At 54.0% G+C, this 24755-nt stretch overlaps 1 protein-coding gene across 2 annotated transcripts in view; it reads right to left on the bottom strand.

The window, feature by feature from the left end:
• Positions 1–24755, bottom strand: part of SLC39A11 (solute carrier family 39 member 11) — a 64114-nt gene that overhangs the window by 1764 nt on the left and 37595 nt on the right. For both annotated transcript variants that reach the window (XM_030461804.1, XM_030461805.1), the window contains exons 7-9: positions 14938–15007; positions 1260–1358; positions 67–225 (exon numbers count right to left, since the gene is read on the bottom strand). In XM_030461804.1, coding sequence (XP_030317664.1) covers positions 67–225; positions 1260–1358; positions 14938–15007 — 328 coding nt within the window. The remainder of the gene's footprint in view (positions 1–66; positions 226–1259; positions 1359–14937; positions 15008–24755) is intronic.

The following is a 24755-nucleotide window of genomic DNA, read 5'->3' as shown; positions in this document are numbered from 1 at the left end:
TGCTTTGCACCTCATCTGCTAAAGGAAGGGATCTGCTCTCCCCTCTGTGTCACCAAGGGCTCTCACCTGGTCTGTGCCTCCGGGATGATATCATCCATCACCACATAGACCATGGCTCCAGCAGCAAAGCCCAAGGCATAGGGCAGGAGAGGCTCAGCCACCACCACGGCAAAGGCACCCAGGACACCAGCCAAGGGCTCCACCATGCCACTCAGCTGCCCATACCTGCAAAACACAGAGACTGGAAGCCCCTGGGGACACAGCAGATCCCCAGTCCCACCCTCTCCCTTGTGCCACTGTGTCCCAGGGGGGTGGCCACCCAGCCACGCCGTGCCGAGCCACTTCCCTATGGGCAGGGATGGGGATGTGACCTCTCCTGCTTGGTTTTTCCAGGAGGGGAATTAAGGCACCATCTGATTCCTCTGCCCAACAGCTCCGTTGGGATTTGAGGATCCAGCTCTTGGGTGGAATCATTTCTAAGCAGCTCAGCTCATACCCAGGGAGAACATCTGGCCACAGCCTCAACCAGGACAAACCTCTCCTCTTCCCCCTCGTTTTCTTTCCCCTCTAGGACCTCAGGAACTCCCTTCCCAGCAGCAGCAAACCCAGTGCAAGTCCCAGCACTGGCTGCACTTACTGAACTGGAGGTGAGTGGGAGGAAAAGAAAACAAAGGTTTGGTGGGAGCTGTTTCCAAGCCCTCCCCATCCATCCCCCAGCTGCACACACGTGCACGGGCAGGAACGCAGCCCCTGCGTGGAGAGTTCATGCCCTTGGCTTCTTCACCTCCTTGGAAGGGGGGGAAAGAAACAAAAATTTGTAAAAATTGGGCTTGAAATCCAGCCCAGAGTGAAGTGAGAGAAAAAAAGTGAAACAAAAAGACCCACAACCAAACTGCTGAGTGCAGGATGTGGGAGCTGACCGCAGGCTCGGTTGAAGTGGGATGGGGTGATCCACCAGGATAGGGGGATCCACCAGGATAGGGGGATTCACCAGGATGATCGAGGCATCCCTGGGGACTGGGAGCTGAGCTTGGGTGCTGTGGAAGGAGCAGGGCAGCACCCAGCACCCTCCCTCCACGCTGGACACCAGCATCAGCTCCCAGTGATGCCCAGAGGGGACCTGGCAGGTCTGGAGCAAGCCCATCCCTCAATGCTGGAGCAGCACAAATGGATGTGGGGAGGAAATCTAAGGACCAGGCTGGGCAGGAGCTGCTGGCAGAGGGTCCCCATTGCCACCAGCAGAGAGGGGCTCAGCTTACCAGAAGGCTTTCCAGGTGGAAAATCCAGCACCACGTAGGGGCAGGCTGACAGCCAGGCCCTCCGGGAAATTCTGAATCCCAATCCCAATTGCTAAGTTCCTACCCCAAAAAAAAAAAAAAAAAAAAGAGGACAAATACATAAATATAGATATATATATCAGGTGCAAAGCACAGCCCTGGGGTAGGCTGCTGGGAGCTAGCAAAAGGGAAGACATTGTCCCAGCTCTGCCTTTTCCATGGAAGTGCAGCCAGCCCTGGGGCTAACAACCACCTTAATGTTTATCATAAACACAGCAAGCTCCATCCTCAAACAGCCCCCCAGCCTTTAATCAGCTTCAGCACCAGCCCTGGGAGTGACAGAGACCAGGAGAGGAGAAGAACCCTGTCCAGGGAAGCCCCACGAGGTGTTCCCATCCCAAGGCTTCCCAGGAGCTGCAGCATTCCTGGGCCCTGCACCATCCCACCCTTAGCCATAACCACCCCTGCACCAGCCTTGAAGCCCTGGGGCTCATCAGAAGGGGATTTTAGCTACAGGATTTTGCTCCTTTTCTCTTTTCCTCCCCTTTTGCATCCTAAGGAAATGCACCTGGAATTCCAGACACCCATCCCAGCCCCTACCTCCTGTGCACCCCGAGCTCCCCAAGGCTCTCCCATGCAGCAAACACCCCATGGTGGGACCCCCACATCACCAGGGGCTTATCCAAAATGGGACCAGCCCAGGGAACAGCTGAGGGGCAGGAAAGTTGGGTTTAGTGTTGGATCTCCTGTGCAGGAGGCAGCACCAGCACCTCCTGGAGCAGAGGCTGCTCCCAGCACCCCCCAGCCACAGCCAGGGTTTGCTCCCAGCTTTTCTCTCCCTTCCAGCTCAGTGAGAGCTTGGGAATTTTTGGTGGAAACCAGGAAGCTGGGATATGCTGGGGTTTTTTTTTTTCTCTCCTTCACTCAAGAACAGACCCACTGCAAACACCAAACCATTTTTTTTATGGCGTGGGCTCCACGAGAGTGAACACCAACTCATTCCACAGCTGGGAATTCCACAGCTCTTCTCCCACCGTGGTTTTCCTGTGCTGGTGGAGGTGGCAGTGCCCAGTTCTGGGGGGACATGACCACCTTGGGGGGGTCCAAGCCCCAGCAGCAAGGTGCCAGGCTCCAACCTGCCCCACGAGAGAACCCTGCAAGGTCAGTGATTCCTTTGCCAGCAGCTGAGAGCTCCCAGTGCTGCTTTAAACACTTGTTTCCTATTAGTAAAATAAGACTGGTGAGAAAAAATCTCTCCGGGTTGTTTAAACTTCTACCAGGGTTTACAGAAGAGGGGAGGGGAAGGGGGAGAGGCTGTGGGTTTCCCTAACCAGGACAGGCTATTACAATCAAAAACATTATTCAAGGGAAAGAGAGAGAGAGAGAGAGAGAACGGAGGGGGGAAAAAACATCCCTTTTAGAAAACACTGGAGCTGCTGTCTCTGCCCTGGGTTTTTTTTCCTCCTTCCCTCGCCTTTGCACAAAGCAGCTATTGCTGGCCCCAACCACAACAAATTAATGGGGTGGGAGAGGGAGGTGTGAATGGAGGGGTCTGTGTTCCTTCCTGGGAGCAGGGAACCCCAAGCTGACCCCTGGCCCCGCCGCAGCCCCCGGGAGAGAGGAAGCCCCAAAGGGCAGGAGGAAAGGGAATGTCCCCCAGGGAAAGGTCCTGCTGTCCCCCCCTTCCATGCACACCTTCAGCAGAGCCCCTCGGGGCTCCCCAAAAGCAAGAACTGGCCCCAGCCCCACAGCCTGGGACACCTCTGTGGCAGCAGGGGATGCTCAGAGGGTCTGGCACAGGTTGGGTTTGGTCGGTGCTGGTTCTGCTGCCCAGGAGGAGGGAGGAAGGAGTGTGAGCAAGGTGCTGCTCACCATGGCCAGCACCAGCCCATGGCAACTCACACCCAGCAGGGCAAGAGAAGAAAAAGGACCTTCTGGGCTCAGCATTGGGCTGAGAAGGTCCCCATGTCACCCCCTGGCCCCCAGCCCCTCCGTGTCCCCCTCATTCCTTCAGCCCTTCCTCTCACTGCAGCCCTGCCCCAACACTTTTGGGACCTGGGGGCTTTCTGGGTCTTTCCCGTGGCCACTGCTCTGAACTGAGGATAACTGGGGGACACCACGGAACCCCCAAACCTGTTTGCTTTGCCTCGGGTCCCTGCTCCCAGGGCTGGTACCTCCAGGGCTGCTCAGGGGCCACCTCTGCCCAGCCCAACCTCCAGGGGCTCAGGAAAAGCAGATTTACCTCTGATGGCCCAACTGGGAATAAAACCATCCCGGGGGACATTCCTCTCCCCAGCCTTGGCCACTGAGCTGTGAACACCTCACACCTTCTGCACAGCTCCTGTGCTGAGCTGGGCTGGTGAGAAAGGGAGTGAATCAAAGCTGCATTGTGTCCCAGGAACACAAAGGCCTCCTTATTACAGAAATAGGTGGGGATTCTTGGAAGGCTTCCCCCAGCTGCAAAGAAACACATTGTAAAACAGATGCACAAAGAGGCTGGAGCAGCCTGGCCCAGGGCACCTGCACCTCTGGGTGCCTGGGGTGGGCTCTGGGGCACAGAGGAGGTGACAACAGGGACAGGAGCCAAAGGGACAATCATCAGAATGAAACGTGGAGAGACACTGGGGTCTCTGCAGTGAGGAAAGTGGGGAGAGGTGTTAGAAGCTGAGCCCATCTTGTTACCCATGGCCAGCTGGAAAGCATCTTGGAGGCAAGGAGGAAAAAACCTGTGGCTCCTCCTCAACCTGCAAATGGGAACTGATGGAAAGAAAGAGCAGCTATGGTGAAACTGCACCAGGGACTGCCTGGGGATGCAGGTGCCCTCTTAGCTCTGCCAGCAGCACCCTGACAATGCAGGGATGTCACCTGGCTGCCTGTGTTTGGGCACGAGGGACTCAGGTGTCACTGGGAGCATCAAGGAGCCAAGATGCCCTGGGCATCTTACCTGTCCCAGCTCTGCCTCAGCTTCCTCAGCTGGAAGGTGGGGAAGGTGACAGTGAGGAGGTGACAGTGATGTCCTCCAGAACCTCCAGAACTCCAAAGCCTGACCCAGGGACAGACCCGTGCCAGCTCTGGGGAGAACCATCAATGCTGCCCCCCTTGGCTGATCCTCTCCTGCAGGAGTGTTAAGGAAGAAAAGGTAAAACTGGGAAAGTGTGGCAGCCTGGCAGAGCTCCACCAAGGCCCAGCTCCTGGTGGTGAGAGGGAAGGACTCCTCATCCCCCGGGAATGTTCTGGGGCTGCACCTCCTACCCCCAGCTCGCCTGCCAACTGCTATGGCACCACGCTGGGAGACTCCAAGTTCACTTTCAAAAAAAAGTTGGCATCTCTGCATATTTGCAAGGTCAAGGCACAGAAAGCCTTCTATAAGCCTAAACCCTTGTTTTCAAGGGCCTATTCTTTTACAAACTGATTATGAAAGCAGGCTACATATTCTTAACAAGCCCCTTTTCACTCCGGCTTTCAGTTCCCTCCAGTGTATAATGTGCATGTGTATTCTTGCATGGCAGGCTCTTACATACTGTTTTGATTGTTATCATCCTGCCATGAAAGGCCCGATTGTTTTGGGTTCCCCAGATTACATCATGGCTCCCACCCGGGTCGAGGTGTTTGATCAGGGCTGGCAGGTGGGAAGGAGCTCAGGGCCCTCAGCCTTTCCCCATTCCTGCCCTACCTGTTCAGCACAGCTCCCAGGGAGCTGCCACAGGGGGGGGAAAAGGGATGGCAGAGGTGTCCCCACCACGTTCTGCACCCCAGGGAGCCGGGCATGGGGCTCCTGCTGGGGCCATCACGTTGGGAAGGGAGAATCCGCAGGGTGGGAGGATCCAGCAGTGCTCTGGGGTTGCTCTTTGAGGGTGCAGAACCTTTCCTCTCAGTCACTCAAAACCATTAAAGAACAGCAAGAAGGTGGATGCAAAGCTCCCACACCTCCTCCCCTCGGGAGCATCCCCCAGCCCCATCACCCACAGGGATGCAGCAGCTGATGGAGCAACACGTCTGCTGCCCATCACCCCATGCCTTGAGCTCCTGAGCCCTCACTTCTCCTCCCCATCAACTGAAAAACAACTTTCTGGTGGCCACAGCACAATTTTCAAGTCATGCAGACACACAGACAGACTGGGAATTCTGTCTGAATGTAATCCAACAAGAAACAGGCACCTTGCTTCCATTTGGAAGTTGCCAGCAGAGCCTCCACCCTAAGCATGGCATGAGCAAGGGGCTTTCCAAAGAGCACCACAGAGAGCCCAGACTTCTGAGCAGGAGCACGGGGCAGGGGAGAGGCAGCAAGGAAGAATTTGGGGGGCACAAAGCAGCGGAAGGGCTGGAGGGATGAGGGGGCAGGAAGGGGCTGGGTGGTCTCAGGGACACCCATCAGGAAGCAGAACCACAATGGGGAAGGATCCTGCACACAAACCACTCCACCAAGCCTGCTCCTGGGACAGAGAATCACAGAATCACAGAACCATCACCAAGACCTTGAAGATCCCTGAGTCTGCCCATCAACCCAGAGAAACTCCCATGCCCACCAGAGCATGTCCTGCACTTCCACAGCTGGATGGTTTTTGAACATCTCTGGGGATGGTGACTCCACCAGTGCCCTGGGCAGCCTGTCCCAGTGCCTGACCACCCTCTCAGTAAATAAATTCTTCCTAATAAGGAGTCTAAACCTCCCCTGGAGCAACTTCAGGCTGTTTCCTCTAGTCCTGTTGTTACCTGCTTGGGAGAAGCTCAAGTTGGGTCTCTGCTAGAGCCATGTGTGGTAGGAGCATCCCAGTGCTGGCTCTTCCAGTGCTTGTCCCTTTGGCTCTGCTCCCTGGAAGCCACTTCCATCCCTCTTCCCATCCCCTCCCTCCCTCTGCCAGCTCAGCCTCTGGGTTCTCAGGCAGTAATTGCCTGCTCTGTGTCACATCTGCCTGCCTGGCCCTCTGCCAGCCCTTAACACCCCCCCTCTGGGGCTGCACGCACTAAACCTTTACAGTTTTTAGGAAATTTTACCCTTAATTTATCCTGAAGGTTCCTAAGCTAAGTTTAGATCCATAAAACCTGCCCTGCCCTCTGACTGCCCTGCCCGGGCCATGAACTTCACCTGAATTCAAGCCATCCCTCAGCTTTCCCCACACAAACCCCACTGCTGTGTCCCTACACCTCTCCTTCCTGGACTCCCACGAGCACTCAGGCTTTTCCCTGCCTCCCACCCCACACCTCAAACCACCCAACAGCAAACACAACACTCAGCTCCATCCCCTGCATCACCACATCCTCCTCCTGTTCTCTGGGGGGGATTGGCCTCCAGACCCTTCTGTGTGAGCCACCAACTCATCACTTGGCTGAGGAAACCAGGACACCAAGGTGGAAAAGCCCTTGGAGGCTGCTGGCCAAGGGTGCAAGAAGATCTCAGGAGACCCACGGTGCAGGGAAGGACCATGGCCCCGCGTCCCAGGTGCTGGAGCCCAGGCTGGGGCACCTCCTCCCCATCCCTGCAAAGCCAGGGGGGCTCAGCTGAAAGGACACGAGTCCAGACAGTGTGTGCCACAACAGGAGCAGTGCCAGGAGACAAATCAAGCTCTGGATGTCCCTGTGCAGGGGGACAAGAGACAGGGAGAGGAGCGGAGCGCGCACATCTTCCCCCGGATTGCCCGGGAGGGTCCTGCTGTCTCGGGGCTGTTTATTCCCCTGGGGTTTTCAAATCTTTATTCTTCTCCACCCGGTTATTTATGCAACTGTTTGATTTATGAGTCAGCCTCACGCAGAAGGGTAAAAGTTCACATCTCCCCCGTGCTGGGAAGCACAAAGCCACGTTTCACCAGTCCCTCTCCTGTGCCACGTTCTGACCTCGGCTGTGCAGCAGGAAGGGTTGGGGCAGCTTTCTCCTGCTGCCAGGTGAAGAGTGTGAACACAACCTGCCAGGAGGCACACAACAGGAACACAACCTGCCAGGAGGAACACAACAGGAACACAACCTGCCAGCACAGGAGCCAGCCAGTGCCGGACAAGGATCCTCTGGTGGCCAAGACCCATCCAGCTCCAGCTCTCCAAGGCTGGTGTCTGCAAAGCCCAGAGTCAGCCCCTGCAGAACCCCCTCTGCAGGAGGTGTAAGCCAGGAGGAAACACCCCTGTCCTGCCACTTGCTCTCCTGACATGTCATGAAAAGCAGGATCCATCAGGCAGACAAATTGCTGTTTGCACAGTTATGGTCTAACTACCTAAAAGCAGACTCTGAAATGGATGAAGGCATCGCTTCCCTCCCCAGCATCGCTTCCCCTTCCCAGCATCGCTTCCCCTCCCCAGCATCATTTCCCCTCCCCATCATCATTTCCCCTTCCCAGCATCACTTCCCCGTTGAATTTACTGAGTCTGTGAGGACAGTGAGAGCTCACACCTCGTCAGAACCAGCTCCTGGAGCTGATGGCTTGGATCAAAATCTCTCCATTTCTGAGCAGAAACCAAGAACATCCTTCCCTGGCAGCCGCCAGCAGCACCAACCACTCCAACCATCCCCAGGAGATTCCACTTAAGACCCTACAAGTCAGAAATTCAATTGCCTTAAGAAGACACTCACCCGAGGCCTCCTCCTCCTCCACTCTATTCTGAACAGCATCAGGCTGCAGATAATTTAATTTTTTACATATCCATACAGGCACGCCTGTAAGGGAAACAGGATTTAATAACGTGGCTGCATTGATCTCGGGTAGGGCTGGAGGGAGATCCAGAACCTTATAAAGGGTCTTAAAATGAATTTTTTAACCATAAAACTTACCCAGAAGCTGGGTGGTCTGAAAGCAGGGCTGGGATTATGGCCCATCTATAAAAACTCCCAATCCTACCTGCCAGTGAATGGCTACAGCTTCACACACCAACACCAACCCTCCCCTTTTTGTACCAATCTTCAAAGTGTAAGCACACAGCACACAGAAAATTGTTTTACATGCCATGGAAATCTCACTGCAGATAACACACTGGGGGAATGGTTTTAGGGGATTATTTATCAGGGTTTGGGTGGGTTTGTTTTTTTTTGTCCTCCAGAGCCAGGCAGCCACCAGCACCCCCAGTGCTTACAGAAAACAAAAGCCTGGAGGAGACAAGGGAAGAAGGATGAGCACAGTTAATAAAGGCACTATTCTTCTTCTTTGCTGGTGGGCAAAAAGCACCTGAAAGGACTCACAGCCCAGCTACATGTGTAAATAAACAGAGATATTTCACTCATCCTCCCTCGGGTGCCTGCAGGGAGGTGGTGCTGGAGCTCAGCATCCCACCCATCCCATCCCATCCCATCCCATCCCATCCCATCCCATCCCACTTCATCCCACCACTCACACAGGGACAGGGTCTGCCCAACCACCCCTGGGCAGCCCCTTTTGCATCCCCAGGGGGATCATTAGCAAAGAGCAAAACTAAAAGCCCTGGGAATGCCTTCTCCTCTTCCTCTCCTGCAGCATCACTGCTAAAAGGCACCGGGGGGATGGGGGGGGGGGAAGTGTGAAAGCACCAGAGCAGCTCCTTTAGCAGCCTGAAAACCTGGAACTAAACAATTTACTTACAGCTGTAGCTATAAAAGGCCCCATTATGGCATCGTGTAGAGTAACAATGTCTTCCTTCAAATTGCTTCCCCTCCTTGGAGGGTTTATTTTTAAACCAGGCTGCTAAAGAGAGGAAGGGACATGGGGGCTGCAAAGACCCAACCTGGTGTTCAAAGTGAGCCTTGGATGGCATTGTCCTGGTAAGAAAAACACAGATTATGGCTTTTTCTTTTTTTTTTTTTTTTTCTTTTTTTTTTTTTTTTTTTTTAGGGCTTTGTTTTTTGTTTTTTATGTTTTTCCTGTTTCTTTTATTTTAAGGTGAAAGGGGGAACTTCACAGATCAAAGCTGGGTCAGGAGAGACCTTTGTGGAGAGGTCCTGGAGAACACACACTTGGCCAGCTTTGGGCTTTTGGGACTGGGGAGGGAGCAGCACACCAGGGCCAGATTTAAGGCCACCCTAGTCCCAGCTATCCTCTGCAGCTCCTGTTACCCACCCAGAGCATCCCACACAGCCTGGGCCCCCATGGACCCCAACATCATTCTGCCAGGGGAAGAGCTGGGCCAGAAGATGTTGCAGACACCAACCCTGGAGCCATCAGTGCCCCCCCTCCAGCACGGGGGGGGGCTGTGTCCCCCAGGGAAGAGAAGAAAGCACCAGTTACACAGACTTTCCAAGGAGCCAGATGTTGTTTGGGAGCCCAGCAGTCTCTCAGAAGGATTACAAATCAACCAAAACCCCTCCTCGGTCTAGACACTGGAGTAAAGGAGAAGGAAGAAGTGAGAGAGAAGAGGAGGGGAGGTTATTTATCCAAAGGGTGATGTAAATGCCAAGAGGCAGGGAGGGATTCACAGCCAGCAGCCTGGCTCCCAGCCAGGATTTGGAGACCTCCCTGATGCCTTGGGAGGTCTTCCCCAACCTGGGGCAATAATGAGGCTGCAGCACCCACCCAGCCCCAGCAGCAGAGCCTGGGCTGCCGTGGGCTTTCCAACAACCTGCTTAAGGGACAGGCACAGGAAAAAGAAGGGATGTTGTCACCAAATCTGCCAGCACCATCGTGGCAAAGGGTGACAAAGACAAAGCACAGAACCTGAGGGATTCTGCTCAGCCTGGCTCTGCTTGGGGCAGCCTTCCCCTAACTTAGTGCACCTTGAATTCTGGTTTCTGAATCTCAGGGAGGCACAAAACACCCCTTTTGCTTCCCCCTCCTGCAAGCTTGGCTGCTTTTAGAAGATGCTCCCCATCCCCTTCACCTCTAGAGGTGCCAGCAGCTGGTGCACAGCTCCTCTCCATCATTCCCTGCTCAGCATCTCCCCGGGCTCCTCAGCACCATCACCAGCCAGGACCAACCTCTGCCACCCCCTACCCCTGCACAGCCACTCAGAGGAAACCTCTGGCCAGCCCAACCCTCCCCAGGACAATTCCCAACACACCTTGGTACAGCTCCACCATTCACCAAGAAAAGCCCTGGGGAAACCTGCCCAGATCATTAACTCACACTCAATAATCAACACCAACCCTCAGGAGAGGCTAATTAAAAGGTGCTTAATCAGCATCTTCAGGCTGGTTTCTTTCAGGCAGCATTTCCCTGGGCTCTGGGGGACACCTGGAAATCCCCACCCAGCCCCACCCCACCTACAATCCACAGCTTTTTTTTTCCATGAGGTGTTCCTGTCCACAGGCCTTGATCTGATACAGGGCTGGGGATTTAACCCCACATCTTGATCCTACCCCAGCAACCTCCTCCTTACTTAGCTCCACTGTGGATCTATTCATAACCAGGAGGCAGAGATTGCATGTGTGTGTGGTAAGGCAAGAAAAACCCAGTGTGTCTTCTGCTGTCTCCCAGACCACAATGATTTTCCATTCATTCAAAGAAAACACAGTATAAATTTTTTGCCTGGTTTCAATCTCCCTACATTAATCAGGCCTATTTTTTTTCTTTTCCCCCCCAGCCCTGAGAGACACAGCGTGGGAGGCACAGCCTGTCCCATGAAATAATATTTTCCGAGCCATACTCAGAGTCTGCCTGTCAACTCGAAGCCTCTTTTCTGTCTGTTTTACCAAAGCTGGACAGGAAACAATCTGTGGGCACAACAGATGAAAACAAGGCCAGCATTCCCAGCAAAAAGGGCTGATGAATGGGAACCATTGTGCTGCAGTGGAGGAAACATCACCATCATCATCATCATCGAGGAGGAGGGGGAATATATCTGTTTACATCCCTCCTACACTCACCCCTGCTCTCCAGCTGCCCTAAATAAGGAGCTTTTATTCAGGAGATAAGGGGGCAGGTGGGAGCTCCACTGGAAACACTTTGGGAGTGGAGCTGGAGCTGTGCTGGGGAGGGACAAGCCCGAATTAAACATCACCCCCCAAAAACCCTGTGTACTTTTCCCCCCCCTCCTGGCACCAGGGCTCAGCCCCAGGGGAACACCTTACCTGAACCAACTCCTGGGTGGGATTTGGGTGCTGCTGAAGGGGAGAAGAAACCCTGCCCTGGGTTTAGGTGAGAAAAAGCTCTTGGGGTGCAGCTCCACCTCACCCAGGAGGGTCCCAGCAGCCAGGAAACAAGGGTGCTGAGGGGGCACCCACAGTGGGGACACCTCCACCCCCCACCTGAGCACCCAGGGTTCCCCTGACACTGCCAGGGTCACCATCAGCAAACCCCCCCCAGCTCTCTCTGCTTTAAACCAAAGGCAGCCCCCCAAAGCCCTAAAATGTTCTCAGCTCCATCCTAAAGGCAGAGGTTTGCCAAGAAATTTCCCTGCACCATTTTTAACCTCTCTAAATTCTTTGCATTCATGGTATCCTACAAGGACACGGTGCCCAGACCACCCAGGGCTTAACCAAACATTTCACTTTATTTTTCAAACTTTTAGTCCTTCACATACATCTCATCTGCTCCGAGGTATTGGCTGCACTGAACTCGGTATCAGATTCAAGGGTTTGAACATGAGAGGGAGAGAGCAACCAGCCCCTGCTCAGCCCTTCACCAGCCACATTTGGGAGTCCCACTGACTCCAGGGCTGGCCCCAAATCCCCAGATCCGTGGAGCACAGGCTGATAGGAACATGGATGTTACCACCCAGTGTCAGGCAGGAGAGGAGCAGCACCCAGGGATGGGGATGCCGTGGCCATGGCTCTTGCCACCCGAGTCAGGTGGTGACAATCCTGTTTTCCATCACCTCACAGTAACCATGGGCTTGATTTTCCAGCCTAAATTAATAATAACAACCTTTTATCATGAAGGGATGTGGCCCAAAAGGGATGGGCAAACGGGAGCTCCTCCCTGACAGGTATAACCCCCATGGGATGAGGGGCTCAAGGTCACACAGAACCACACAGGGTCACCCCGGGGTTCACTGCTGGCTCCTTTCTTCCTCTAAAAGACAAAGCAGAGACATGGGGAGAGGGACAGCACCCTGATCCCTGACCTCCCACTGCACCACAGCCCCCAGGGATGGGGAGAGGTGGAGACCACAGCAGGGACCTGTCCCAGCCCCACAGAAAGCACAAAGCCAGCAGCATGGGACAGCCCTGCCTGCACTGCATCCCCAGAGCAGGCTGGGGAGGTGCAAACACAGCTCTTCCAGTCTGATCTCAGCAGCTCCAGCCCCATCTGGTTCCTGTTAAATCAACCACACAAGGTGGAGAGGGTTTCCTCCCCCCCCACACGCTATAGCGTGCAAGGAGGGGGAGGTAAAACAGCTTTTTTTAAGACATGGCTGCCCTTCTCTTTACCTTCCTGCCTGGAAGAGAGCCAGGAGCAGCTCAGGCCTCCCTGCTCACAGCTGGAGGGGACCTTCCCTCCCAGGTCTCCTGCAAGCCCCACGCTGGGCACTGCTCTGCACCCCGGGCACACACGGGCTTCTGGCTCTTCTCCACTTCCTGGCCCCACATCTTGTCCTGGGATGCTTTTTTCCAGCCCTTGGGACTCCCCCATATTTCTGTGCCTGTGAGGAACCCCAGCAGGATGATGCAGGAGGGAGGGAGGGAGGGATGCTCCTGCCAAAGGACAAGCAGCAGCTCAGCCCTCTCAGGGGAAACACCCCAAAAAGCAGACCATAAGTCATCCAAAGCCCCATTTAACCTCCCTAAACACTACATCACCCACCCAAAGCAGGTCTGAGTGTGCTGCCCAGCTGAAGCAGCCCCAACGCTCACCTGCACACAAAAACAAAGACCCAACCCCCCCACGCTGAGACCCCCACCCCATCTCCCCGGGGGACTGGGCTGCGTTTCCCCAGCACCCATTTCTCCGGCTAAATCAAGGGGGTTCCCCACCCTCCACACCCCAACCCATCAAGGAAAGCACCGGGCAGGTGAGGGGTGGGATCCGTGCCCGGTCGGGGCAGGGAGGAGCCGGGGAGCAGCCGGGGCGCAGGAACGGAGCCCGCACACCCGGTGGCAGCAAAGAAACGCGGAGGAAACCGCGGAGAAAACCGGGCAGGAGCCTGGCGGGCAGCCCCGAGATGCTCCAGCTCTGCCCGGTACTAACTTGGTGAAGTCACACTCGGGGGGAAGCAGGAATAAAATGGGGGAGGTAAACTGAGTCACGCAGCAGTTGCATCAAAACGCTGCTGGGCAGGAAGAGGATCCCTGGAGAGCTGAGGTTGGCCAAGGAGCAATTTCCCCTTTGGATGTGTCAAAATGTTTACCTCCCTTTCTCCCATTACCTCCCATCTAATCCCACTCCTCTTTCTCAAGGCCACAGAACACAAACCAGACACCTACATCCCACCCTGGGGTATTTCCAAGTGGCTGCCTGGCTACACCCAGGGATTTTGAGGGCTGCCAAACAGACAGATTGATGGCAATGAAGTGATTTTGTCTCCTTTTGCAGCTGACTGAAGTGGCGTTGGTATTTTCATGGTGCAGACTCCACCTTCATCTAACATGATTAATGCCTGTTGTAAATAGAGAGAAAGAACCAGCTGCTTCTGGCTTCTTAGCTTCTGCTGAGCAGCTGATGGGGAAAAAAGAAAAAAGTCCTTTTGTTCAGCATCCCCAGAGCCTCTGCAGACTCTTCACCAGGACCTTTTCATTTCAAAAGGTTGCAGGGGGGAGGTGGGCAGCCTGCACAGCTCCCAAACCAGCCCTGGTGAGTGGTTCACCTGGCAGGAGCAGGGATGCTGACACCTAAAGACACATCCAGTCACAAGGGCTGGGCAGGTTTTCCATGGCCCAAACACCCTACGTGTCCCCAAACCAGGGGAATGACAGCATGGGTCTGGCAGATGCGGTGTGCTGTGAGGCTTGGGGTAAAAAAAGCCAAGAGAGGAAAAAAAAATAAACTAAATACATTTGTTAAGAGGAGGAGGCTGGGCAGGAGGCTGCTATTTGCCAGCCAGCCGCAGAGAGGTGCCAGCAGCTCTTCCAAAGCCTCAGCAGCTCCTCCGAGCTTCCCACTTCCCACCATACTTGTGCCTTTCTCTACCAATCCCCCAGTTTGCCCCAGTTCAGCCCTGCCAGCGAGCAGCTGGGGCTGGGGAACAGCAGAGCTCACCCTAGCACCTCAGGGTTTCCAACTGCTTGATCTGAAAATGCACCTGAAAGCCCCAAATTATTCCCCCACCCTTCCCCAGGGAGTCTGGAGGAGCTGATGAAACCCCCATATGTTTCACACCAGCCCGGGAGAGAAGCCACAAAAAAGCTTTACCATGGGAGCAGGAGGGCAACACTGGAGCTGCCCAAACCCAAACTGGCGCGAGAGAGAGCGGCCACTGGGAGGGACTGGGGGTCCCAGCCTGGGGGTCCCTGCTCAGCAGGAATGGAAACAAAAGCCACCATAGGCCTTTCAAGAGCTCTGTGGCAGCTGCTGCTGCCTGTTTGGGATGCCTGCTTTTGTGGAAAAAAACCTCAGGATTTTTCTGTCCACATCAGAACAAGCACAACCACGAGGAAAAAACACACAGCAGCACAAGGAGCTCCTTCCACTCCTTCTGCCCACACTGGGGCTGCCAGGCAGGGTTCAGGCAGTGCACCTCGGGAGCAGCATGGAATGGACAGACAGTCAGACAGACAGTCAGACACACAGGCAAACAGACAGACAGTCAGACAGACAGTCAGACAGACACACAAACAGACAGACAGTCAGACAGACAAGAGGCAAAGGCACCCCAACCCCAGGTCATGGCTTACCTGGCACTTTGGAAGGTTGCAGATGCTGATTTTCCAATAGCCCCAAATCCAACTCCCACTGCCAGCCCCTCTGAAACAGGACAAAAAAACCACCAGTAAGGTCAAACCCTACCCCAGCCCTGAGCCCACAGCCTCCTCCTGTTGTGCAGGAGAGCAGAGCAGGTCAGAGCCTCATGCTGGTTGGAAAAGACCTTGGGGATTCTGCAGCCCAGGTCGTTTCCTTCCTCATTTTAATCTGAACACATTTAACCTGAGCTCAGTGCCACCACCTTGCCACGCTGCCCTGGGGACTTCCCCACTCAGATCCCAAACCAGCAGCTCCTTGGGAAGCCAAGAGAGAAATTTCTGAGGTCACAAGATGTGCTTGGGAGGGGAGCTGGTGACATTCTGAGCTGAAATCCCTGTTTTTATAGGGAACACAGCACTGCCAGGATTCTGCCTGGCAAACCCCTCTGGGAGGTGCAGTGGAACCAGTGCCAGGGGGATGGCAGAACCAGCAAACACCAGTTCCTCCCATAAAGTCCCCAGGCCCCCAGCAATGTCACCTCCCCAGTTTCGGGTCTCTCTGCAGCCAAATACCAGCACGACACCTTTACACTCAGTCTGCAAAGCAGAAGGAAGCCCAAACTCCGTGAGAAAATCCCCACCCTTGCAGATTATTTTCGATTACACCCTAACCTCAGAATTTCAGATGAAAATTAACCCCATAAACCCCAAAGAAAACCACTAAAGGGGGGCAGGAGACCTGTGATCCATCACTGCCTGCTCCCTGCAGCTCCTGGGGGACAACTGCTCCCCGCTTCCCTCCTGCCCTTCTCAAATTCTCTTCCCTCCTGCATTGCACAGCTCCCTCTCTCCTAGAAAAATAAAAATCTGACTTTCAGCAAGCTCCCAGCCATTGCTGCTTTGGGTTTTCCCCTCTGTCAACTCCTGGGTTTGGTTTTTGCAGCTCTCTGGCAGCACTCTCCTCACTAGGCAAATGCAGGGTGAGGAAAAAACATTCAGAGAACAAAGCCAACCTTTTTGTTGGGTTTGGTTTTTTTTTTTCCTTTTTCTTTTTGTGTAGCTGCCTGGGTTGGTTTTACAGCCTTCACAGGAGGTGATTACCCACTTGAGCCAGTGAGGACTCTTCAGAGGAGCATTCAAACAGGTTGGAATGTCCACTGGGAGTTTTTTACCCTGTGTGCTGGAGGATCCAAAGAAGAGGTTTGGGGGTGTGTGTGTCGTGTGTGTGTTGTGGCCCCTGAATTTCCAGTTGCCTTGGAAACACACCCATAAAAAAGCAGCACTAACTCGGGTAATCACAGCATTTGCATTCTCCAGCCCAGGCTGAGCAGGGAGAACTGAAGCACCCGGTGACAATTCCCAGCCAGGATTCTGCCTGTGCCAAGGCTCAGGATGGGAAGGGGAACAGGAGAGCAGCCACCAGCCCCTGTGCCTGGGGTTATGGGGTAAGGAGACCCCAAATTGTCACTCAAATCCCACGACTGGGTGATACCTGGGTGACAACTCCAGCTACTAATCCTCCACACAGAAGGACCAACCCCCTGCAGCCTGTGATGCTAGGGAATGGAACAAAAGATTTCTCTTTAGGTGAGGCTTGCCCAGAGAGGAAAAAACCCAAGGAGAGAAAGCAGTGAGTAACCAGGAGAGCTTGGACAGAGAGGGAAAACCACAGCAACTTCCCTGCTGCAAAGCAAGTCCCAGGGAGCAGGAAACTCAGCAGCGCAATTAATGGAAGCACAAATTACACAGATGTGGAAACCAATTACAGGAGATTAAAATCAACAGATGGTGCCCAGTGAACTGCTTTTTGGGAGAGGGGAAACTCGGGGGAAAGCTGCAGCACGGTGGAGATGCTCAGCAGAGTGAGAGGAGAAGGGGACACAGGCCAGCTTCAGTGGCCCTTGGCCTAGGAGAGGACAGGAGAGTTGGGGACCCCAGAGCCTCTACCAGGATCTCTGAGCCAAGCAGGATGGAGTCAGGCATGGCCCAAAGGCAGCAGGGACCCCAAAACACCTCCCAGTCACTGCTGAAGCTGGGGATTGATGATAGCTACAGGTACTGTGGGACACCCTCAGCCCATCACTGAGCTTTACTTTCAACATTGCAGCTTAAAAAGCCTGCCAAGTCCACACAATAGCTCCCCCACTTCAACAAGACAGGCTCATCTGCAAAGGTGTCAGACCTCCAAAGGCTTTTTTGCAGGTCAGCAAGCAGCTACACCACGATTTCAATGGAAAAGGAACACCAATATTTCAATGGAAAAGGATCAGCCCTTCTGGCAGGTGACAGCTCAGCCTCCAGCCCCCCTCTCCAGTTCATTCTGCACACACACAAATAATAAATAGACCAAGCAGCTTCTTTAGGTGGGAAAAGCCACAAAAAGAGAAAGGTCAATGTTTTTATGTCCAGCACTTAGAGAAGTGCAGCACTGAAGGCTCTGCAAACGGTCAGTGAGGATGGGTAAGGGAGGACACAGCTCCTCACCCCCTGCAGGCTCAGGCACCAGCACAAAAACCAACCAGTCCTGGGGGATTTCTGCTCCTTGGCACCACCAGGAGTGAAGGCAAAGAGAGGCTCAGGGCTGGGCAGCCCTCCAGGATGCAGGATCCACAGAGCCACCACTCTGTGCAGGGCAAAGCAAGAGCCCGCAGCCTGGATGTGAAAGGGAGTGGGAGGCAGTTGTGCATGGAACAGGAAAGCTTTCCATCCCTGAGAGGGGTTTTTTCCCCATGGATTTCTGTGGCTGAAGCACTTGGCAGCCCCTCCTGCAACTGGTGATGGAGCTGGAAGAGCCAAAGGGCTCACAGGAGAGAGCTGGTGTGGTGAAGGTGATAACTGGCAGAACAAAGAAAGGAAAATCTGACCAGACTCAGCCAGACAATGCTTCTCTTTAACCGAAACAAAAGGATTTTGCTTCTCTTGGGCTTCCTCAGCTTTACAATTCCAGATGCTTCACCCCGATAAGGCTCAGCCTGATCCTCCAGCATCCCACAAAGCTCTCAGCCCAGCAGCACTCGTGGCACAGGGATGTTTTCTGAGAAAAGATTTTTGAAAAAGCTTCAAAACCTCCAACTGAAAAGTGGCAGCCGTGCTGGGGGGGCACCACAGGCACCCCCCTGAACACCAGGCAGCTTTGGGATCTGAAAGTCACATCCAGGGGACAAGGGTGCAGGGCAACCTGGTGGCCATGGGGCTGAGCAGAGTTTTACACAGGGATGAAAAGCTGCCAAGTGAGGAGCAAAGTGAGGAGCAGGCTGCTCCCTGAGCATCCCCAACACCTTCACGCTTGGCCTGAGGTCCCCAGCTCCCCAGGCTCATGCAGTGCCATCCAGTGAGCAGAGAGGCTCAGATGTGTGTGGCAGCCTGCTACAGCTCTGGCTTTATTTTTACTTTAATTTCACTTCAGTGCCCCATCAGCAGAGCTGAGAAACAGCACAAGATGTTCCCTTGCACTGAGCCAGGAGGACAGTGACAATGTTCCCGTCTGCTCTCACCCACAGGAGCACAGGAATTGGCTGGGGTGGGCTTTGGGATAAGGCCCAGCACTGATCCATCTCCTCTCCCTTGGTGGGGAAAGCTCAATCCTGTGCTGGGATGTTCCTGGGGAAGCCAAAGCTCTCCAGCCCATTGACTCCTGAGATGGCCCCAATCACCATGATGCCTGGGCTGCAGGAGGGGGTCTTGCCTTTGGACGCAGCCCAAAAAGATGTACCTAGAGCTGCTTTTTCCAAGGAACTCTTCTCCTTGGAGTGAGATGCCTGGCTTTGGGACAGTCCTAGGACACTGGACAGCTGTTCTGCCAGGTCCTGAGCAGCCCGGGTGCCAAAGACCTGGGCAGGATAATGCACAAAATACAGAAATAAATCCAGGAGCAGAGCTCTGCTGGAAGGATGCTGCTGCTCTGAAAGCAGAAGGCTCAGGGGTTAAACAGATGGCTCTGGCACACTACAGGACGTGTTCAATCAAAGGGGAGAAACCCCCCCCCCCCAAAATACACAGAGTTTGGGAAACCAGGAGCCACTGAGCTCACTGGGAAGCTGCTCCCTTCCCCTGGTCTGAAATCTGCTTCTCTTGAGCTCCTGCCCTCTCCAGCTCCATTTTCAAGCATGAAATGAGCTCCACAGCCACCCCGGGAAGCCACTTGTAGCCCTCAGGAGGAGGGAGAGCTGTTCACAGAAACAACTGCAAATAAAAAGCCTTCAGATTCCCTAGAAATCCAGAGGCAGCAGCCAGCATCTTTCCTGGGGCCCTGATAAATGACAGCAGCAAGGAAATGAGCTCCAGTGGTTGTGTTCCTCACAGGCAACCAGCACGGGCCTGCAGGGGAGAACAAAATCCTGCAAGGGGGGGAGGAATAAAACCCAAACTCCCAAACAAAATTCCCTTTTCTCTCATCCCACAGGAATGCAGTGAGGGGGCAGCAAGGGGTTCAGGGGCTTCTTGCCCCCTCCCCTTTCTTTTGCTGTAGCAGCAGGTTGGGATAGAGCTGTCCTTGTCCCATCCTTCATCCCATCTCCGAGAGGATGAGCAGGGTGCCAGCAGCACCTCCCACCCATCACCCACCCAGGGGGGGCTTTGCCTGAAATATCCTTGCAGGAAATTCTCCTGGGGTGCAGCACATCCCCCCCCCAGGGCAGGCAGGGGGGGATTTCTATGATTTCTATCCCAGGGATGATTTCTAGGATTCTGTGATGCTCAAACAAGAAGCAACTCCCAGGCTGAGCAGAGGCAAAATCCTGGGCTTGGAGGGAGGGCAAAATTTAAGAGGAAAAGAGTTTGTAAATAACTTCTGCCTGCAAGAGAACCACAGCAGCCCTGCCTGTAGTAAATGCTTCACAGCAGTAGCTGCTCCTGTGAGCAGAGTCTGCAGTGCTGAGGAGTAAACCCTTTGCAGAAGGTAACACAGACCCAAAGCACCCCAGGGATGTGGGTGCCAGTGCAGGTGCTGGGCCAGAGCCCAACTCCCCAGGTTCAGGGCAAAATCCTCCTCTGCTCGAGTGAAGCAAACAGGGGGGGGCTCATAACCAGCACCCAAATCCTTCTCCTTGGCTGCACCAGGAGTTACAACAGCTCCTGGCACCTCAGTGCTTTACACCCCCTGCACTAACACAGCCCTGGGGACACTGACCTCCCCTGGGAGGATTTACAGAGCTGATTCTCCCTGGTCAGCACAGGAACCTGCTCCTGCAGGAAGGTGTTAGAGATGCCAACATGGCATCAATTATTCATCCTGCTCTTTGAAGAATGGTTAAGTTCCCAGTGGGAAATTAATCTTGCTCTAATGAGGTTTGCATTTCTATGAGAGTTTAAGCATGTCCCTGTCACCACTATTCAAACTTTAAGGGTTTTTTTTTTTCCACCCATTTCCCTCTAGGTAACATAATTTTGCCATTACTGCACAAGTGCAGAGATTACCAGACTCCAGTGATTCCTCTGTTCCACCAGTGTAATTCAGACAAGGAGGGGATTAAATTCATTTTCCAAATACTTTTTTTTTTTTTTTTTTTTCCCTTCTTTAACTGAACCAAGCCAGAAAATGGTGACTCTCACTTTGCATGAGAAACACAAATCCTACTGCTGCTCCTGAGGAGGCTTTGGCTGAGCCAGCACCACCCCTGAGCAAACCCTGATGGATGGCTCCATCCCAGCTGCACAGGACCAGCCACACTTTATCCTAAACTATTGCTGCCCCTTGGGGTTTGGCTTTGACTCACCTCACCCAGGTGGGATGCAGCTCCCTGGGCTCTGGAGAGGTCTTGTCCTCCGAAAGGTGCAGGAGGAGAGAACCCAGGGAGCAGCAGCAGATTGTGGCATGGATGGAGCAAAGAGAGAGAGGAGTCCCTGGAGCATCACCTTGTCATGAATTATTATTGAGTGGTGACAGTGTGTGTGACCTGATGGCCACAAGCTGTCCACGGGGATCCCGTTGCCATCAGGAGCTGTGACAAAGCCACCTTGGCCAGCCAGGATCTCAACACCTTCTCTGCAGACAGAGCCAGACCCCGATTGTTACCCTCACCCAAACCCCTTCCAGCAAAACAGAGAGACAAAACTGAGATGAGGAATTAGCAGTTCCCAGCAGTCACACGATGCTGTCTGCAGTGTGAATTTACTCACCCACCCCCTGCCTCTCCCCTGGGCTCCTGACAAACGAGAGCTTTTGTTTGAGGAGCCCACGGAGGGGCTGGGGACGTGGCCGGGTCCCCCCTTCCCACTGGGTTCACAGCCCCCCTGACCCTGCCAGCAGCCAGGGACAACAAAACCCCAGGCTCCAGCTGGATTAATCAGCTCAGACAAAGCAATCCCGGGCAGGCTTCATTCTCAGCACTCTCTGCAAGCACAGGCAGAGCTGAGAAGCCCCATGGCTGCTGCCTCCCCAAAGGGCTGGCTGTGAAAAAAGCAAGAAGAGGAATAAAGCCCTTTTGGTGCTATTTTACACCAAAAACAGCCTGGAGGGAGTAAAGAGCTGAAAGGTGAGAGCGTGGCTGGGGAGCTGGGCACAGCTGCCAGCTCCAGGAGGAGCAGGATTAACCAGCAGCTCCATCCCATGCTCGAGGGGAGGAAAAGGGGTTTTTTTTGTGGGGGCAAAACTCAATCAAAGTTTTGTGGGGAGGGCAGCAGTGCAGAGGCAGGCAGGTTGGAGAAAATGGAGAGAAATTGCCTTTCTGAGTGGGGAATTCCAGGCAAGCCAACAGAGACCTGGTGCTTCAGCATCATGTTAGCTCAGCTCCTCTGCCCCTCTCTAAACAAGTCAGGAGCTCACCCAGCCCTGGAGCACCAACTGGGCAGCAGCTGAGCCCCCTGATGTGCAGGCACCAAGCTGAAAGGAGGTGAAATATCTCAAATGCTTCTGACGTGCCCAGGCAGCTCAACGAGGCTGCTTTGATTGGGAAAGATGAGAAAACAGAGGAGGCAGCAGCGTTACCTCCTAGCTCTGCAGGGGCTGGAGGATGGGACCCATCAGGGCTCTGCAAGAGGTGGGGGAGAGGATCCAGGCAGCCACCACCTGGAGAAGCAAACAGGCAAAAATGGGCACAAAGAAAACCAGCCTGTGGTGCTGGATGTGGCACCAGGGAGCTAAGATGCAGTTGTTAATTTTAATCCCCGATGGGTTAGCAAATGCCTTCCCCTGGTTGGGGGGGTCCTGGCGATTTCACGGGAGTTTTGTCTGAAAAAACCCTCCAGAATAAAGCTCAGCACCCAGCCCAGCTGAAGGGGCTTGGTTTGAAACAATGGGACCAACAAACCCAAACTGCTCAGAGCAAACCTGGGAGGATGCACCTGAGCAGCTCATGGCAACAGACACAGGGCAAAACCAGCCCAAGAGAAGCTCAAGGGTTTGTGTCCATTGAACAAGGCAGAATTTGGGTAGCACGAGGCAATGCCCCTCTGCCACTTCCCGATTTACCCCCCAGCATCCATCTACATCCCATCCTGATCCATTTTCCTTCCACAACCACATGGAGCAAATTGTCACCTCCATCCATTCAGCTGCAGTCACTGCCCAGGAGATGCTGAAGCAGCCACTGCTCACACCCCAGACACCTGGTTTTAAAGAATTAAACTAACAGCCCAGCAACCCAAAGCTCCTTCATCATGAAAACACTCCTTCCCAAGAAAGAAAACCCCCAAACAATCCTAAAAGCAGGGCCTGACCTGACCCCACACAACCTGAATCCATCTCGGGTATTCCATGTTCCATCACCAGCACACAAATGATTTCTCAGGCCACTGCTCACTGATGTTTAATGCAGCAGACCTGCAAGATCTGATGGGGATAAGAAAGAAAAAAAAGCTTCCACATGCATATTTCAGCAGACTTTCATTCCAGCTGGTGAAAATCCTGTATTTAATTGGCTTTTGTCACCTTTGTGGCTGTTCCTGCTTACAAAACACTGATCGCCTGCTAGAAACGATGCTGCAGAGATAAAAGTACATTATCAGTTCACCAGCAGCTTGCCAGAAATCTGCCTACAAATGGGTTTTTGAAATATGAGCTGCTGTCAGCAAGGCATTAGGGAGCCCATGACTCTTCTCCCCCCAGCGTGTGGGGCTGTGACTCCCCCCAGGCTGTTCCCAACCGTGCCCACACAATACATGGAGTGACATTTCTGGCTGGTATTCACACTGCCAGTTCCCAAGGCACCCCCAGCCCCACGCTCTGTCTGCTCAGGAGGAGCAAGGGGAGGTCCCAAGGGAACCAAGCCGGTGGCCATGGAGCCAAAAGCAGCCCCCCAGGTCCCCTTCCCATCCCCAACAGTGACAAACCCCTTGGGTGCAGGCAGGGGAGAGGCAAACAGGGATATACAAGCACCCAGGAGAGCCCTGCTGTTCCCATGGGAGGATTCCCACCTTTACAGGACCAGGTTTTTGCTGGTGCCATCTGACCTTGAGCAGGGCAGATGCTGAGAGCATCCCCCAGGGCTGGGGCTGCCACCCACATCCCTCCCCTGGCCACCTCCCCACATCTCCCACCCCTTCACACAGAAGCCTTAGGACTCTGAGCAAGTCCTTGCTGGATGAAAATGTCAAAATATGTGCTGAGGAGGTGACAATTACTGGGAGGTTTAATGAAAGGTTAAAGCAACCTTCCCCACAGCCTGCCTGCCTGCCATGCTGCTCCTCAGGGGTGAAATGCTGGGCTTGGCATCCAAAATCCAGCTCTGGCCTCATGGGCTGCCTCCAACCTGACCTTGCTCCTCTTGCAGAGCCAGCACACTGCAGCATCACTGCAAACAGCAGCTGCTCCATCCTGGATGCACCCATGCCCCAAGGGTCCCTCTGGAAACCACATCACTGAGATGGGCAGAAGCCTCAGAAAGCCACATCCCAGGCTGGGTTTTATCCCTGGAGCTGAAAGTGCTGTGAAAACCTCACAGCTGTTCAAACAGGCATCTGGAGTGATGGAGGAGAGAGGTGGGGGTGTTCAGGCTGGAGAAGAGAAGGCTGCAATGGGGAGACCTTAGAGCACCTTCCAGTGCCTGAAGGGATCCAGGAAAACTGGGGAGGGACTTGGGGCAACGGCCTGGAGGGATGGGATGAGGAGAATGGCTTTAAACTTCTTTAAATTTCTTCTTGGGAAGAAATGAGGGTGCTGAGCCCCTGGTTGTCCCCAGAAGCTGTGGCTGCCCCATCCCTGGCAGTGCTGAAGGTTGGATGGGGCTTGGAGCACCCTGGGCTGGGGAAGGGGTTCCTAACCAGGGCACTGGATGAGCTTAAAGGTCCCTTCCCCCCCAAACATTCCATATTTCTAGGATATTCCCACCCTTTGGAGCAGTGAGTGCAGGCTGAGCCAGTCCCAGAGCCAGCACTCCCCCTGCTCCCCCCTGACCTTCAGCAGCACCTGAACTCCAACAAATTCAAGTGAACTCAACTCATGGAATTCCATCCTGCAGCACAAGGTGCCCATCCCCAGCCTCTTTCCCTTCCTTTTCACCCCTTTGCCTGACACACAGGTGGAATCTTTCCCTCCTTTTGCTTACTAAAATTAAGACCTCTCAGGAGAAACCAGAGGTGCTGCAGGAGTGACCCAGGAGCTGCCATGCAGGGCAGGGGGGGCAGGAGGAGTGGCAGGGGAAGGGGCTCTGCAGGGATGTCAGACAGAGAAATGGGCACAGCTGAGCAGCTCCTGTTCTCAGCTCTGCCAAACCCCAGTGGGTACCAAACCCACATTAAAGTCAGCAACTGTAAAACAGTCTCCATTTCAACAGATCATCACCAACGACACAAAAATAAGCACAAACAAAACAAAACAAAAAAAACCAAAACCCCATTATTCACAAGGAGTGTTACCAACCTTTAATGGCTCTCAG

The sequence above is a fragment of the Calypte anna genome, chromosome 18 (assembly GCF_003957555.1).
Source record: "Calypte anna isolate BGI_N300 chromosome 18, bCalAnn1_v1.p, whole genome shotgun sequence".
Lineage (NCBI taxonomy): Eukaryota > Metazoa > Chordata > Aves > Apodiformes > Trochilidae > Calypte > Calypte anna.
Note: the sequence above shows the minus strand (reverse complement) of the source record. Positions and strands in the feature narration are given on the sequence as shown.